Consider the following 17,722-nt stretch of genomic DNA (forward strand, 5'->3'; position numbering starts at 1 on the left):
TATTTTTTTTTTAAATAGTGTGAGTTATTTTTCAAATCCAAAGATTAAACATTATTTGGTCTTTTGGTTGTTGAAATATCGCAGTAGGTCTTGAGTAGAAGGCTCAGATTTCTCTGGACTGGTGAATCAGAGGTTTTTCTTCTTCAACTATTGTGTCTTGCATTGGTGCCTGTTGAGGTTTGTGTGTAGCTGATTAGCTCTGTGTATGTTTGCGGTGTTCATTTGAGGTCCCTGTTGGCTTGTGTGTGGAGAAATGACGTGCCTCGTGCTCAGTAGTCACACATGTGCAAGGACATTCTGCTTGTCTGTCCGTCTACCAACCAATGATGTGTCTGAAATGTTTGTTTGTTTTTTTTTAGTACCATAAACATCCTCTTTCCTGCTATTCAGGAGCATGCACAAAGGAAACAGCTGTTAGAACAACTGAAAATTTGACTGACAGTGAAGGCAGCACCTTTCCAAACACACAGTGTCTGGTAATCGTAACAAGCAGAGGCCAACCAGAGAAAGGTCATAGAGACACATTTGTGGAGCTTCTTTTTTTCTGTGGCATTTGTATCTCCTCTCATCCTCTGAATATGAAGTTTTAACGTTTTCAGTGTGAAGATTCACATCATACGTGTCTGTTTCCAGTTAGTATTGATATGATGACATGCTAACGTGCTATTGACGTTAACTCGGTTCCACTAGCAAATGTGTGCGTTTGTGAAGTTATCCGCCCTGCTGCATGTCCGTTGTAGTTTCCTTATGATTTTGTCAATTCTTTATGCCTTAAGATAATTCTCGTGTACCATTTAAAGCAATTTGAACTTTTAACATTTAATGTGTTATTTGTTTGTGGCTCATGTTATTTTAGTTTAGTCACTAAGATGAATTACAATCCTGCACGTTGATGGTACAAAGTATATTAAGAGTTTTTATTCTCCTCTTTAGATATCCTTAGCAGTTGGGCACTCTAAGGCCAGTGCAGGTGCACTTAAAGTAATAGACCGTTGTTTGACTTGTGTGTACAATTTTTTTTTTTTTTATTGCCTGTAGGTAGGAGGTTGAACACAGTGGGCAGTTTCTGGTTTTGCAGTTCTGAGAAACTGAGCTAAAAGACAGATGATCAACTATAAAGTGGGTTTGAATTGACTTCAATCAACAAGCCGCTTTGCTCTGCTGCAGGAGTAAAGATGGTACAGTGGTGTGTGTCATGGTGCTGATTGGCAGCCTGTGTTGGTTAGAAAAAAGGGGAAACAGATGGAGACAGAGAGCGAGAGCGAGAGAGGTGGAGAGAGAGAGAGAGAGGTGGAGAGAGAGAGATGGGTGGAGAGAGAGAGATGGGTGGAGAGAGAGAGAGAGAGAGGTGGAGAGAGAGAGAGAGAGAGAGAGAGAGAGAGAGAGAGAGAGAGAGAGAGAGAGAGAGATGTACTGAGAGGCGCTGTGCGGTTTCAGCACTCCTCTCGTGGACAGCAGCTCCTGATCATGCCGCCGCGCGCTCCGCTCTCTGCGCTTTAACGCTTTGACTCGCACATCGCGCGCACTGCTGTTCGCTGTCTCTCAGCCTCCCTATTATTGTTGCTGCTGTTGAGGCCGCTTCAATTCACAACTGTATCATTAAGAAGTGAGTTTGATCAATAAAAGTAGAAGATGGACTGCGCCGCGGTGGGCAGAGAGCGAGCGGGGCTCCCCAAGCCGCCCAAACATCTGTGGCGGCAGCCCAGGACGCACATACGGATCAAACAGCGCTTCAACTCGGACAACGAGCGCTACCTGTGCCGCAACCGCACTCTGGAGAAGCTGCGACCCGGCCTGAGGAAGCCCCGCATGTCCTGGCCATCTTCGCAGAAACGGTAACCCATGCAGCCCTCTGTCCCCCCTGTCAGGTGGCCGCGACTAAACGCGCAGACGTGCTTTCCTGGGCGCCACAGCGCGTGATGGAAAAAGTCCAAAACTTGACCTGAGGACCCTATACGAGTCCAATAACCTCATGTCAGTGCGCTCTATTTGTTCCTTTATCGATATGATGACTTATGACAACTAATACCACGATGAGTATTTAGACAAATATGGAGCATCTTAATCAATAGTCAGTAGTCAGTAACTTTTTAGTTGTTTGATTTTAGAATAATTGAACGCGTGATGCAGCCCGAAAATGCCTTTTTTTGGTCACATTTTTAGTGCGACCAATAGTCTAGCTTTTATATTGTGATGCAAAAATAAAATAAAGTCGAATGATCCAAAAATCGCATAAAAACATTATTTATCTTTCAAAATATATTTGAATAACGTGTGGGTGGTGATTCTGTCATTAATTACTAACTCCATATGCTACCGAGGCTGTTCGGCCAACAGTTTTAACCTGCTGTTAACGAGATGCTGTCTGCCTAAGCACAGAGGAAGAACCTGTGCTCGGGCGTGGAGAGAAACTGAGCACAGAAATTGTTTTTGATCGAGCAACCTTACGTTTTTTTTCTTTGTGCAATTTAAATGTTTCATCAAAATGCTATTTGTGCACAGTTTATTTTTCTGCGCCCAAAGTTTCCCATTGCTTGCTCAGAATTTTGGCACAAATATAACCCCATACTAGTCTAATGTCCATGTCCTTCTTCACATTAATCTGCAATATTTATATGGAACCCAATCTCTCCCGTCTTCACTGCTGTGTTATTCTTACACCAAACATAGACTGAGACCAATAACTGTATACGTGCGCATAGTTTTTATAGGTAGTCAATGTTTTCTGAAGCCATCAGTCTTTGATGTGGGAGGAGAAAGGCTTCTTTTACTGTGTTGTTTGCCACCGGCATGTGTTGCCTTGCTGATGTTAACAGATGATGATTTTCAGGCCCTGATGAATCACAAAGTGCAATGTTATTCATTTTTGAATTGCCTTGATCATGAAATTAATTCTGAGTCCTGCAGGCTCCATTAAATATATCATTCTGCTTTAATAATACAATTCTTTCATTAACATCTTAAATGTTCAAACCTCTGTCTTGTTTCTTGTGAGTTAGTTTTCTAGATGCAACGGGCCAAACTGTAACAGCTTAATAAAACAGATGAAAGAAAATGCGGTGATTCATAACCCATTTCCTTCTGAATCCCTGAGATTGCCTTCAAGAAAGGCTGCAGACCCCTGCACAATCTTTAATTTGCCAAAGCATCACAATAAAGTCAAACACTTGTGTGCACACCCACTCTCACAAGCATGCAAACGAATAAGTCTTAAACATGAAATCGAACCACAGTTTTTAAGGTGTACTCTAATTTCTTGGATATCTGGCCGTGGTATCGGACCTCAGGTCGGGACCTCCATCCTTAGCATATGCCCCATCTTAATAATACTAGTTTGCATCTTGATGTGGAGTAGATTAAATAGATGTGTGAGAATGGTGATACCATCATATGAATTGTTTTCTCTCTCATGTCGCAATCTCAAAATCTGTTCCTATATTTTTCTTGCATTATTTATCTTATTTCAAACGTTTTTGTTTTTTTTCTTCCTGTTGTGTAGTTTTTTGGGGGGATATTGACCACAGCCTGAAGCGGGGTTCAGTATGTCTGTTGAGTACTCGTCTCCACAGCAGAGTTTTCATTGAGGCTCCTGCATTAGCGTCTGTGGTGTTGAACAGCCATTGATTTGCAGTGTTGCCACATTCAGATTGCCCACAGTCCATTTATTTCTCAGTGGATGATGTTGAGGAAATGTTTACATAAACTGGACTGAATAAACTGCATCCCTGAGGACATTTCATTCCTGATATGTTTATCTCAACAGCTTTATCAGAGCTCAGACTGATATAACTTTGGCATTCTATAATGCTTCTGACTTAATGCAGGCGCCTTGTTATTGGAGTATATGTTGTTATTCCTATAGAAAACATTCAGTTGGACAATTTCTTGCAATGACTTCATTTAAGCTAAAACAGTGCAATTACTGACTAATTTGCTGAACTCCAAGTATATAAGAAAATGTAAACAAACACTGATTTCTTCATCATTATGGTACTTGGAGGTGCCCAAGATTTAAGAGCCTGTGAAATAATTATGTGTGATTGAGTGGGTGTCTCTTGGTGAGCCTGCCTACCTGCTCTGTGTTCTGCTTGTTGTGTTCTGCTTTGCGCATTTTGAAGAATGGTGGGGGAGATGCGAGGGGTGGTTTAGTTTACAGTGAACTGCTCTGAAAACTTCATCAATCAGACGAATGAAAGGCTTGCTTTGTTGGTACACGGAGACTGTCAGGGGAGACATTGATGACTAGTGTACTCTTTTTCATGTTATCTTACAGATGTTAGTTTATGACAAGAGTCCAGAGACTTTGTTTTAATAAGCCGAGGAAAATAAGGAAAGACTAGGTAAACACCAAATTGCATTACAGTCACATTTGGTTTGGTGAAACTAATTTTGTGGTACATTATTTAATTTTCTGCATAGAGATTTAGTGTCTGGCCAGTTTGGACTTTAAGTCAGGTTGTTTCCAATTAAACACAATTTCTTCTCGACTCTCTCATGTTGCATCGGAGCACGAATGTAACACGGAGTGAACCTGCCACAGGTGGAAACTGATTCCTACAATAAGGACGGAAAAAAAAAGAAGCTCAAACGAAAAGACCATAAAACATTTGTGTGATATGCTGTAGCAGAGCTGAACAGGCATGAAACCCTCTGCCAGCTCAGCTTCGCTCCCCAGCCGTTGCTCACTGTCAACAACAGTACCACGGCTCGCCTCACCTTACAGCGTTTTTCCACACTTCAGCTCAAGTGCCACATTTTAGTCCCTCGGGAGTGCACCATGAAGATAATCGCAAAACAAAATGTTTAGAGAGAGTAAAACGGGCAGCTGGGGGAGTCCTCCTGCTGTTAGGGGTGTATATAGAGCTCCCAGGACAGTTCAACCAACAGTGAATGGCCACTGTGGTATTGTTCTTTCCTGCAACTGATTTGTCCTTATAAGGCTACATGTCACATATTTTCATGTCTTCACAAGTGGATTTTTTCCAATCTCAATGAATTAATAGATCTGGCACGAAAAAAAAAAAATCAAGTGTTCAGCTCTGTTGAAATGCTTGTGCTTGTGTTTCTTTGAGTTCCAATTTGAATAAAATCTTTGTAAGTTGATTGAGGGTCAACATTGTTTCAGGCATCATACTTAAAAGGTCCTCCTGAAGCAAAGCATTTATGTGAAGTTACAAATAACTGTACAATCAAAAGAGATGATGAAGCATCTTGATAGTTCCCGAAAGTGTATCAGTGTGTTTCTATGTGAGAAAACACATTAAGAATATATATAGGGTGTGAATTGGTGTGGTAAATTCATTGTGGGGTGAATACACTAGTTGACAGGTTGTTGCAAACTGCTGCCACTAGAACCAAGGCTGTTCACTGAATCACTTCTGCTATTTCTTGACTGCTTGGACTCCAGTCAGTGTGAATGCTGTCTGCGCCAGCATACCACGACTGAATGGTGACGGAGGGACAGCAAATGGGTTGAGCTGAAGGTAGGAGTAGGAGCAATGACTCAGCCGGCTTCATAGCCATCAACGACAGCACCCCTGGCACAGCTTTTACCACTGAATGAATATCTATTTTACAGTTGTTGTTTTTTTTCGTCCTGATGTATTCCGGATGAGTCAGAACACTTTCAAATATAAATCATGTGCAACACAGGTGGGCTGAAAATATATATGAAGTCCAAATAAAGCCTGAACGGTTATGAGCTCACAGTGATTTGTCCCATAAATGAACTAATGGATTATTTAAAGATATATATATATTTTTTTAAGTGACTCATCAATGCCAGAATATGTCTGGTAGCATCCGGTGAACATGAAAGTCCACTTTCATGAAAACTTCATCAGGACAGTGTGCTCCGAGAAGTACTGCTCCGAACTGGCGAGAGTTGAATGTTGGAAAAGCGACTGAAATGTCTTATTTATGATGTCACCGCTTTGACTAATATTAAACCAAAAGCATAGGCCTTGTTAGCACAGCTTACTCTCTGAACATTCACTGACCACCATGTAGACATTTGGTTTAATTATTTGCAGATGCAATGTCCACTGCATTTGCATTACATGTTTGTACAATGCTTTGAACTCATTGTCTTTACAAGAGATTGTATTTCCAGCAGAGTATTGTGTGCTGATAGGAAATATATCCTCCTCCAGGAAAGGCCTTTGTAAATATTTCTGGAGCTGGGAGACCCGGTTCGAAGCTGGTGCAATAGTTGAGTAGCTCACCACTGCCTTCAATTTCCAGCAATTGATATTCAAGTTTAGTCTAGCCTCTGAAATAAGTTAAGCACTGCCATTCTATGCTGATATTATGTTAATGTAAAAGATAGTGAAATAAGAAGTTGATTTATGTGTGAAATCCTGAATTAGAACAAATGTAGTACTCTGTCTGGTTCTGGTAACGAGTGTCAAAATGGATCCAGTCATAATTAAATTGAGGAAACGTGAGGGGCACAAAACGGTCAAATTTGTCAACTGGCCTTTCTTTGTTTTGGAACTCATCTCAAATTGCCTGAGATTTTCAATTTTAGTTCCTGTGCTTCCATCCCTGCCTGTTGATTTTGACTCTGGTTGCATGCTGGCGAGGTCATAAGTGTCACAGACTGTGATGGCAAGACCAATGGACCAGATTCACATTGCAGACTGAAATGTTTTTCAGGTGTGGATTTCAGACTGAAGCCTGTTTCTCTGCAAGCCCAATAAGAATTACCTAGCAAATAGAGGCTTATTCTTTCCCTTGAGGGCACTCAAAGTAATTATTGCCATGGATGAAGGCAGGTCAGATCTCTTACTGGACAGCATGGGGGCTTTTCAGCTATGGGATATTTCTGTGCCGTTATAGGTCTGGACTCTGGTCATGCATTACAAAGTGGCTCCACTCTGCAGACAATAGACAGTGATGAAAAGGAAAACTGTAAATCCTCACCAATTGGTCAACTTGAAACAGGAATTGCCTGCTTCAGAAGCACTCCTTATGGTGTAATGGTGGAGACATTGCACCTGTTGCTTGGGAGTCATGTTGTCCAGGCATAATGGCTTAAAGGAGTCGCCACAGGCAGGTTGCAAACATCACTGAGAACGGATTGATGAGGGTGCTGCATGAACTTGCCTGCAGTTGTCAGTGGATGATGCAATGAAGTTACTTATTACTTAATCAACACTATTTAACGACACTGCAACTGCTACAGGGTAGTTGGTTTGAAATGGAGGGTCTTCTGACAGACCTGTGGTTTTATCATCACAAAACAGTTATTTTTCTTGTAATTGCTTGAGGGAACAATGCTGATTTCATCCTAGAAATCTAAAATATACCTTTTGTTGGAGGCTGGAAGGTTTCAAACGGAATTAGAATTTATGTAGTTCTTCATCCAGCAATTTGGGAATATTTTAATCTTGATAACCACACACAGTGCTATCCAAAGCTAGTCATCACAGCATTTTAAACTCAAGGTTCAAGTTTGTTTTTCCCCACTCAGCAGCCTCACGAAGAGATTAATTTTACAGCCTGTAGTGCTTTTGTGGTTAGTCCAGGCCATGAAGTACTCTCTTGGAGAGGCTTAAAAAGTGGTGATTTCAAAAGGTGAACGTGAGCGTCCGGTGGAAGCAACAGTGATTCATTATCTTTCCAGTGTTTTTTGAAAAGCTGAGAGAGGAAACACAAAGCAGCCACTGTCTCTCCTCCAAACTGTCAGCCAAAGACAATCACAAGGTGTCCAGGGAGACTCTGTTCACTCGCCGAGTTTTCTTTTCATTGGAGCTGTAATCCAGTAACAATTAGTCAGGAGGCTGGAGACTGTCCTTGTGCAAAAGACAACTCAGATGTGACTACGTTTCTGCCTTTTCACTTCTTTCAGCAGGTTTAATGAATACATTATTGCTTTTAGGTTTCCACATTGTATTGACGTTTACAATCCCTCTGTATGCTTGTTACACACCTGGTGTTGATATCTGAACGAGCTTAGCTGTTGTGACTATTATTTATTAAATATATAGACTCAGGATAATCAGGTTGAGTCATCATACATTTGAAATGAAATGGAACTACTTCTTTTTGACAATTGCTTTTTATGCACGGACATTTCACCTGTAAATGATGAGATAACTGAAGACCAACGTAATTGTTTTTTCACATGGACTTTAACTACATTGTTTGTCATAGTGTTTGTACATTGTGAATAATCTATGGATATAAAATCTATACCACAAACAATGTATCTACTATATACAAGGATTTTCCCAGAGTATATGAGGAGAATGAAAGACTAGAATAGACTAGTAGGATATTAAACCTTTCCAAACAGCCTTATAATTTCTAATAAATGTAATATATTTTCTTAAGAGTGCATAGCCGACTCTTTGCTTCATATGTGCCACCACTGACAGAACGACGCAATTAAAATGCAAATCAGACAAGCTTTAATTATTTTCCCATTAATCGAGAATCATTGAAAAGCACAAGGTTGGTTGTTTGCTGGCGTCTAAAAGTAAGTTCACGCTTGACAGGTTTGATTAGATCAAACTCTGGTGTGATTGTTCTGTTTGTGTTTCATTACTGAAACTACCAATGCTGACATCCAAACTGGAGTACTATGACACCAGTTTTACAGCCTGCAATGCTTATGCCAAATTTGACAAAAACAATGGAATTGTGGATATTTGTGATGTATGAGTGGTGGATGGATGTGAATGTTGGAGAAACTCTCTGATCAGGCTGAACGTTGAAAGTTGCAGACGTGAAAATGTTTTATAGTCAAATTAATATAGCAGGAAGTGAATACAAATATGTAGATGGCACGTTATGTTCCAAGTGATGAATTTGCAGCCATTTTCTTTCATTCGGCCATCTCTTCTTTTTTCTGCTGTTTCTTTGATGGAAGTTCGAGCTGACACATAACCAAAAAAAAACCCTGTATCAAACAGGATGTATAGCCGTGAGGTAAATACTTGCCCATTTAACAGATCCCTTCCTGCTCTCTGGCACTCCAGCTGGAGGTGATGGAGTGTGATTTCTTCTTTGCTGGGCAGAGCAGTCGCTTGTGGCAGAGACGGGTCAGGGGTTCCTTGGAAACTGCCTCCTTGATAAAGTTGTTTGTTTGTTTTTGTCAAGATGTGATGTTTAATTGAACTCAGATGCTTTCTTGCGATAAATTTACCACCGCCTTCACTCCCAAACAAGAGAATAATAAATGGCAGGTCTCCATGACCTGGAGCATTAATAGAAATCATTAAAGGTGTGAAATTAATGGTGCTCAGACCAATACATAGAAAATGTCCGTGGAGACCCATTGTCACGCACTTGATGGTGCAATCTAGCATTTGATTCCCTAACCTTGACAGAAGCAAAGGCAGATACATTTAAATGACAAAGTATGCATTGGAAGGAATTTAATTGGACCCATTTGATTACATGATAGTGACACATATTTTTTGTCATTGCAGCACTTCATACATATTACAAAATAAATGTTTAATGTTGGCTCGTGATAATCCATCCCGATTTAGCTCCCTGATGTACTCATATTTGAGTGTCATGTATAGCATATTGCATGACTATTTTCTTCTATAATCCCAGATGTATTTTGAAAATCAAACGAATGAGTGAGAACACTAATCTCTTATACTGAAAACACTGAAAATTTGTATTTTCTGAAAATGACAGACATCCATACATCCATCCACACATCCATCCACACATACATACATACATACATACATACATACATACATACATACATACATACATACATACATACATACATACATACATACATACATACATACATACATACATACATACATACATACATCCTCCATTTTCATTTCTTCTTAGTCATATATGGGGTCACGGTGGCAAAATAGAAAGCAAATAAGCTCAGACATCTCCCCTGCAGTGTCCTCCACCTCCCCTGGGGAGACCTCAAGCTACTCCAAACCAGAGATTTAATCTCTCCAGTAGATTCTGGGCCAATGTTGGGGCCTCCTCTCAGACCAGAGGGCAAACCAATCAGATGCTTGAACCACATCAAATGCCTCCACTCAAGCAGAGGAGTCAAGACTCGACTTTGAGTGATTCCCAAATGGCTGAACTCTTCACTCTATCACGAAGAATGACAACTGCTACTCTGCAGAGAAAAGTAGTTTCACCCACTTGTGTCTGTGATGTGATTCTTTTGGTCATGACCCAAAGTTTATGACCATAGGGTGAGTGTGAGGATGTAGACCGACCGGTAAACAGACCCTTACACCCTATCTATGAAAATCATAAAGAGCAGGGGAAACCTTGGCAGAATCCAGTGCCCATGTTTAACAAGTCCAGTTTAATGCAAGGTATACCTCCCAGCTGTCACACTGGAACTACAAAGACCATATAGTCCACAGCAGCCCTTCCAGTATTCTATACTCCCGAATCATCTCCCAAATAAATCTTAAGGGACAGGGTTGCAGACCTTCCTCAACCCTACAAAACACATGGATTGACGAATCCCCATGTCCCCTCTGTAAGAGGGTGAAGAGCTGGTCCATTATTATTGGATAGATTCCACATAGTTTCTCCTGTATATAAGGTCCAACTAACAGCTGGAGTCTCCTTTCCCTACTTGCACAATGTCTTTCCCAGGAAGGCTGAGCAGTGTAATGCCCTGATAATTGGCACACACTCTACGGTCCCCTTTTGAAAAGGGGGACCATCACCTCAGTCTGAAGTTACTGTACTGAAGTCCATGCAGTACTGCAAAGGCGACAGCGCGTCCACCAAGACTGCCCCACAATATCCAGGACCAAAAGCAGCTCCAGGCATATCTCATCCACTTCTGAGACCATGTGACCACGGAGTTTGAGTACTCTGGTGATGTCCCCCAGGGTCAGGAGATTCTCAAAGTGCTGCTGCCAATTCCGGGCGATATCCTCATTCAAGGTCAGAGGATGTCCTCTCTTACTGAGCACAGCTTGAGAAAACCATTCCAACCCCTCATGGGCCTCCAGAAGGTGGCCCAGAACATAAATGAGGCCAACAGAAAGTCCCTCTCATGGCCTCTCTGAATTTCCTCCATCCCACAGATTGTGCTACCACTACAGAAATCATTTTGGACAGACTCCTCCTGGTTAATGGCCTTGACATTATAATATAGTGACATTCTATTCACATGTAATGTTTTTCAACAGCCTACAGTGTGTTTTTATCCATTGGGGACTTGATTTGGGTTTTTATAAAAATGGTCATCAACTGAAAGTCCTTTTTTTCACCCATTGATAGGACAGTTTGGTACAGCTGAAGACTTCTCAATGTCAACCAGATAATGGTCTTATCAGACAAGCAGGGAATGAAAATGAGCATGACATTTGCAAATTTTATTCTTTCTCTCATCAAATCATGCAGATCCCTGTCAGCTGAGCTGAAACCGTATGTTAGCACAACGATGCGAGGCAGTCATCCAGTAACAACATTATAGAAAAAAAATTCTGCTCACACACAGCAGACTGATTCTTAATCAGGCTGCTACAATGAACTCTAATTGTCAAATAAACAGAAAATACAAAATATTAATGAGCGAGCAGATGCTATCTGTGCCAAATGTATTTATCTCCCCAGTGACAGAAGACAGAAAACAAAACCTACAGTCACAGTGAAGTAGTTAAAACAGCATCAGTCAAGAATGTCACCTCACAGTGAGAGGCTTACAGCACTCTCTGTGCCCCATTTCACACCAAAAGACACCACGCCTGTCGCCTATAAGGCAAAAACACAACTGGGAGCATTACAGGGATATTGAAGTACTATTTGACTAATTAAACTTGGCTTGCTCTTCAAACATTTGTAGGTTCTTCCACATTCTTGAGATTACTTTCTGTAATGAAGATCTGGGAAAGTGGAAGGCTCTAATCTAATCCAAGATCACTTTTAATACTCGGTGAAATGTGAAGGATGTTTTTGCCCTCATGTGCGGCTGTCAGTCGTGGGCCATCAGGGCCCGCAAGGCCTTCTCTGCAGGCCTAAACAAGTGTCTGAGTCACAGATTGATGTTAATGATTTTTTGTCCATGAATTGAATAATAATAATTGAATAATTCCACATGGTCTGTTCACTTCCTCTCATAGCTTCTCCCCTCAATGTGCTTCTACCAGACGTGTAGTTTCAAGTTAAAGCTTTTAACCGATCACATTTCAGCCGTCATCATTTGCCAGAGGAAAGAAATGTGGCTGAGGCTTTCACAAACTATGTTTTAGGTCTCTCCAACTCAGTCTAATGTTGATATCATCATCAAGCTTGTTAAAAAAAAAAGCTCAACAACAAGCCCCTTATTGCTTTGAGGTGTGTTTAACTGACTTAGGGTTAAGGTTCTTTTTTAATTTTTAATTTGTAATTTTTTGAACGGATCACATCAGTCGGCCTACTCCTGATCTTAGCCACTTCTCACATAGTGCTTTGTTGTCTGATGCAGCGATCTGATTACTATACTGGTAACTTAAAGAGAGAGCTTTTGGCTGTTGGAGTGTAAAAATAAAGAATGGTTAAAAGGAATTAACAAATTAACAAAATAAATGTGTTCAAAACAATATAACAATAGCCAGCCAGAGTAATTTTAAAGGGTTGGGCATAATCTAGTAATGAGCCAATGTAATGAACAGATTAATGATATTTATGCAGCTCATTTATTGAATGTTTGGATCCATAATAGTCACATGGGCTCTATTTTCAATTACCACAGCCAGCACCATTCAATATGACTAGGGCTCTGACTGATCCTGGCTGCAGGTTGTGTTTTGACTGGTGAAGACTTCGAAATCATTTGGAGTACTTCAAAAATGTCAAATTTAAATGACGAGGATTCAATGTCACATGATTCAGTCAGTTCCCACAAAGTTGAACCCACTCAAATAAAAGTACAAAAACAAAAAGGAGAGCGACTTTATTATACCGACAACAGCATTTAGCGCTGTGAGCTGCATGCACATTTTAATTAAATGCAGCTATTTTAGGGCTACCTGATTGGTCATAGGCAACAGTCACCTTCTCCCCCTCCATGCTTGCTGCCTCCTCACACTTCACACAGCGATAATATATCTTTAATTACATTAGTTTGACCGGTAATGTGAAAATCAAGAGCCACATGTCCATTCCAGGAGCAAACAGTAGGTGGTGGGCATAATGTGTCTGATTCATCACATCATTGCAGATCTGTTGGTGTGTTGAGTCAAGTTAGAGGGAATCATGGTGCAGATTAGTCAGACTGAGGCACAACAGGATGGGATTCACTCTTCTGTTCAAAGAAGAAAGGCCTCGCCATCTTACAGATGTAGCTTTTGCAAACAACAGGCTGCTATGAGCCTGCTGACGTGGCAACATGTCAATCATCATGGAGGATGCACTGAACAGGCTCATCGAATGTCTTGTTGCATTTTTTTTCGAGCATTTTGGTAAAAAAAAAATTAAAATGGGTATATTACTTATAATGTGGAGATTTTTTTAATTTTTTTTTATTTCGCATAGCAATATTGTCTGGATCCTTCTGTGTCTCTGTCTTTTTTTTTTTTTTTTTTTACCTGTTTCTGTCCTTTCCTGTTTTATATTGGATACTCAGCTGTCCTGTCAGTGTTGCTGCACACTCGTCCCTGCCTCGGTGCCTCTAACTCTGGTCAATATGTTTTTCCCCTCCCCAGTGTGTATAAATCCTCTTGTCTCATCTTTCTGTGCCAGATTGTCATGGTACTTTAATCTCGTGACATCCCGGGTGTGTTTGCCATGTTTTCGATAACTCATGTTCCTGGTCATTTGCTTGTGTTTCTGACTTCACTTTTGGTATACCTTTGCCCTGGTCTGAACTTTAATAAACTCTCTAAAACATTGAACATTTGCACGAGTCTGCTTCAGGGTTCGTCATGGTTTATAACAACTATCAAGTATTTCCTACAGTATTAGCAAAAATGAAATACGTATTACAATAATAAATAGTTTTTCTTAATCAAAATTCAGAATCCTCTCGAGACATGAAAATTCCTGTTTTACAGATAAGATCTACTTTGTGTTCACAGCCTGTCTGTGATATTTGCCTTTCACAACCATCAAACTGAGGGTTCTTGCCTCAGGGCACTGTTAAAATTTGATTAGGGAATAATTTGTGTTTTCATTTATTCCAAACAGAATCAAAGCTACATTAGACCAAAATCTGTATGCTAAAAAAGATCAGCGTAAATTAAAAACTGCTGCTGTGAGGAGGATTTCAGCTGATTATATACTGACCTAATGTATGAATGCGTCCTGAGCACACACAAAGAGGACGAGAAGCTTATCGGCAGTCATATGCAGCGGGGATGATGTTGGAGAATAAATTATTGCCATTACTCTAATGCTTTTGTGAATTAAAAAAAAACCCAAACTGAAGTACTTGAAGTGGGTTTTTTTTGGTCTACAGTGTCTGCCTTTGTGGGACCAAGTTTGTGAAACTTCATGCCACCACAACACACGTTTGAAGTTTTTTAGTCTCTTTTAAAATGGGCTTACAGAAAGGGTCGCATTTCCCTGAAGTGTAAACAAGGCCTAAGTCTCAGCTGTGTGGAACAGTTCTGTTGGTGTTCTGCTCAACCCCTGTTTACTGAAGAGGAGCACATCATTTATCTTAAAGTTGCTCAGCGCTCCTCACAGCAACATGAAACATGTTGAGTTACATTCACATTATTTGATGCCCATACCCACATTTTATTTCCACAAGCAACTAATAACATCTTTGATTTTTAATTTATTTTTATTAATATAACTCCAAGGGCTTAAAAAGCAAACAAAAAAAGCCTGTAATTGATCCATAATATCCATGAACTTTAACAACATCATTTCACTTGGTCGTCAGCCTTAACGTGTCCCACACATCTGCAAACTCAGCAGGCAGGTCAACGTCCCCACTGTCAATAAAGAAATGTCATAATGTCAAATGTGATATTTGGCATCACTTTAAAGTTTTAGTATCGGCGAGTAAAATATGTTGAATTTGATTCGAGACCAGCAAGTTTTGGTGACAATTATTACGACTCGAAAGTTTTTGTCTGTGTTTTTGAATTGCATATTTCTCGACATTTCATAAACACAGTGACAGCTAAACCTGAGTGTTCTGCCAGACTGGCAGGCAAACCTCTGAACATTACAACCCTGCGTCCGTGTGGACGGTTCTCAGGAAGCCTTAAGGTGATGGCTGTTCATGAGTTGTGTCCTTTTGCTTCTTGAAGCGTCTCCCGCTTTTCTTTTCTCAAGTTAACACATTTTTTTCTGGTGACACACACACACACACACACACACACACACACACACACACACACACACACACACACACACACACACACACACACACACACACACACACACACACACACACACACACACACACACACACTCTCTCAGACAGTCACCTTGGGGAAGACATAAAGCTTGTACAAAATAACATGTTCATGCTAAGCTGCAGTGTATGAAAGACACATACAATATACGTTGCAGGCTTTTTCCCTTCCTATCGGTGAATTTCTCATATTTCTATAAATCACAAACGCCGTGTGTCATCCATTCATCCGTGCCAGAAGTGTGTTGAGTGGTGGAAAAAAGGAAGAAAAAAAAAACTGGATGGCAAGTTGCTGGTTGTTGAGGTTAGGGCTGATTATTATTCACACTATGGTGCTGTGGTGAGGCTTCTTGTTATGGATGAGTTGTTCCAACATGTACTCACTTGATACTTGATAGATTTGAATGCGTTTGTGGCATTCGATAAGCTCCTGTCCTGCAAAATCAAAACCCCTTGGTTTTTTTCAGATATTTTTATGTTATTAGTTTGGTTTAATGGAAATCATTTAATATTAAATGTATGTCACAATGCCTTTTAGGCTGTCTCGGGGACAACTGGGTCTAAAGAAGACAATATGTTTGCCTTAAATTAAAAGTAAAGTCAGCGAATAAGCCAGCGAATAATAAAATAGGCGAATAAAAAGAAAGGTCAAAATGCTGTGTTTCTCAAACAAAGGACCTTCTTATCATTAACCACTACATCACAGTCTGGGGATAACTGAGTGATATGCTAGAAAATACACATACACAAAAGTGTCCCTTTGAATGTGGTACTATTCATCAGTTTTTCATTCAGCAGGATTTCATTTGAATCTTATCTCTGAAGACAGACACAGATTTGCATCCTGGCCCAGATTACCCTGTTCAGTCATCATTTCCACTGCCACTGTGGCTGGCACAGACAATCTCTCTGAGATGAACCACTTCACATTGAGCTGGTTTTACCTGTCTGCCCGGTGTACAGCATGAAAAGGCTTGAGATGTTTTTTTTTTTACATGAATGTTGTAGTACACAGTATTATTTTTCTCTCTATAATGACTCAGAGATTATGGTTCAAAGATCATTTAATTCATTGCCAGTTTCTGTTGTTGGTGCTGGATTAGATAAGCAGATCTTCTTTACTGTTAATTTATCATTATACCTTCACAAGCACAAACTTGTGCCCTTGAAATAGATTTCTTAACTGAGTAAACATTACTTGGTTTTCATGTCCTGAATTTATGAGCAATTATATTGTGTTGCTTGTGATTCTGCACGAATGTAGATTAGGTTTGAATGTTGGTCAATTATTTGCTAACAATCTCAAAGTCAATAAGTTGAAAGCAAAGCAACATGAAGAGGAGTTGGCATTTTTGGGCTTTTTACTATTAATGCAGAAACCTTTTCCTGGTGATTTAAAAGGTGACAGCTTGAGAAGAATAGCACATTGGGACCTCAAATGTCATGCATTTTTAAATTTCTACTGGGATAAATCGTCTGTGGAATAAAAAGTTTGCTCTCTGACTGCTGGAAGACCCCCAATGTTTTGACCTTTTAGTGACAACCATACAGTTTTGTCCACAGGAGGAATAGAAAACTGTGACCTTCAGCTTCAAACACTATTAATGAACTGCCTAAGGTTTACACATAGATGGCTTCCTTTCATTTTGGAATAATGTTTCCTCTCGCATAAATATATCCTCAATCTGTACTGCTCTTTGTATTCAACAATTCCGTCATTCTAAAAGTGTGCTGTGTGCCTCCGACTACAGGAGATGCCATAGTCATGCAGTACACATTCGTGATATCTTACGACTTACATTGACAGTTTATATAAGCAATGAAAAACACACAGACCCAATGTTTTCTTTGATTGATGTTGCATGTTCAAAGTGGCTGTACTTCATTCCCTAATATAAAACATGTGGCAAGATTTACAAAACATTTCCAAGTGTTTCCAAATCCTCCAAATGTTGCCACATTTATATGAAACCTTTCTAGAAGGAAAAGCTGAAGTCCACCGAGCTCTACAGAGAGAGTGCACAGACAGAAAGGGACTGATGCAAATGTTGCCCCAGTGTTAAACTGTCTTGGTGATCATTGGTGTGTTTGGTCAGAATGTTAAATCAGTGTTATCTCCCATTTTATATCCAGGTGAACACCTTTTCTATTGTTTTACATTTCTTCATACTTTATATCGCTGTGTTTCACTGTAACACAGTGATGTATTAAACTGCCAGAAAGTCAATGCTTGTGCATCAGCCTGTAGAGTGAAGATTGAAGATTTCTTCATTAGTAGACTTTAAAATACTGAGAGACACTGCATGGACTGGACTGATGACCAGGTTTGTTTGTTTTTTGCCTCATGACAGCACTACAGCCAAAAATGCACTTGACCGTCTGTAAGGAGAGAGCACATTATCT

The 17,722-nt window shown here is 40.2% G+C and overlaps 1 protein-coding gene across 1 annotated transcript in view; it reads left to right on the forward strand.

Annotated features, from left to right (window-relative positions):
- Positions 1-1,632: 1,632 nt before the first annotated feature.
- LOC308137145 (3',5'-cyclic-AMP phosphodiesterase 4C-like) overlaps positions 1,633-17,722 on the forward strand; it is a gene marked incomplete at both ends in the record, with an annotated part of 74,643 nt that continues 58,553 nt past the window's right edge. The window contains one exon of the mRNA XM_080505719.1: positions 1,633-1,835. Coding sequence (XP_080361845.1) covers positions 1,633-1,835 — 203 coding nt within the window. The remainder of the gene's footprint in view (positions 1,836-17,722) is intronic.

This window comes from Blennius ocellaris (genome assembly GCF_963422515.1).
Source record: "Blennius ocellaris genome assembly, chromosome: 12".
NCBI classification, from domain to species: Eukaryota; Metazoa; Chordata; class Actinopteri; order Blenniiformes; family Blenniidae; genus Blennius; species Blennius ocellaris.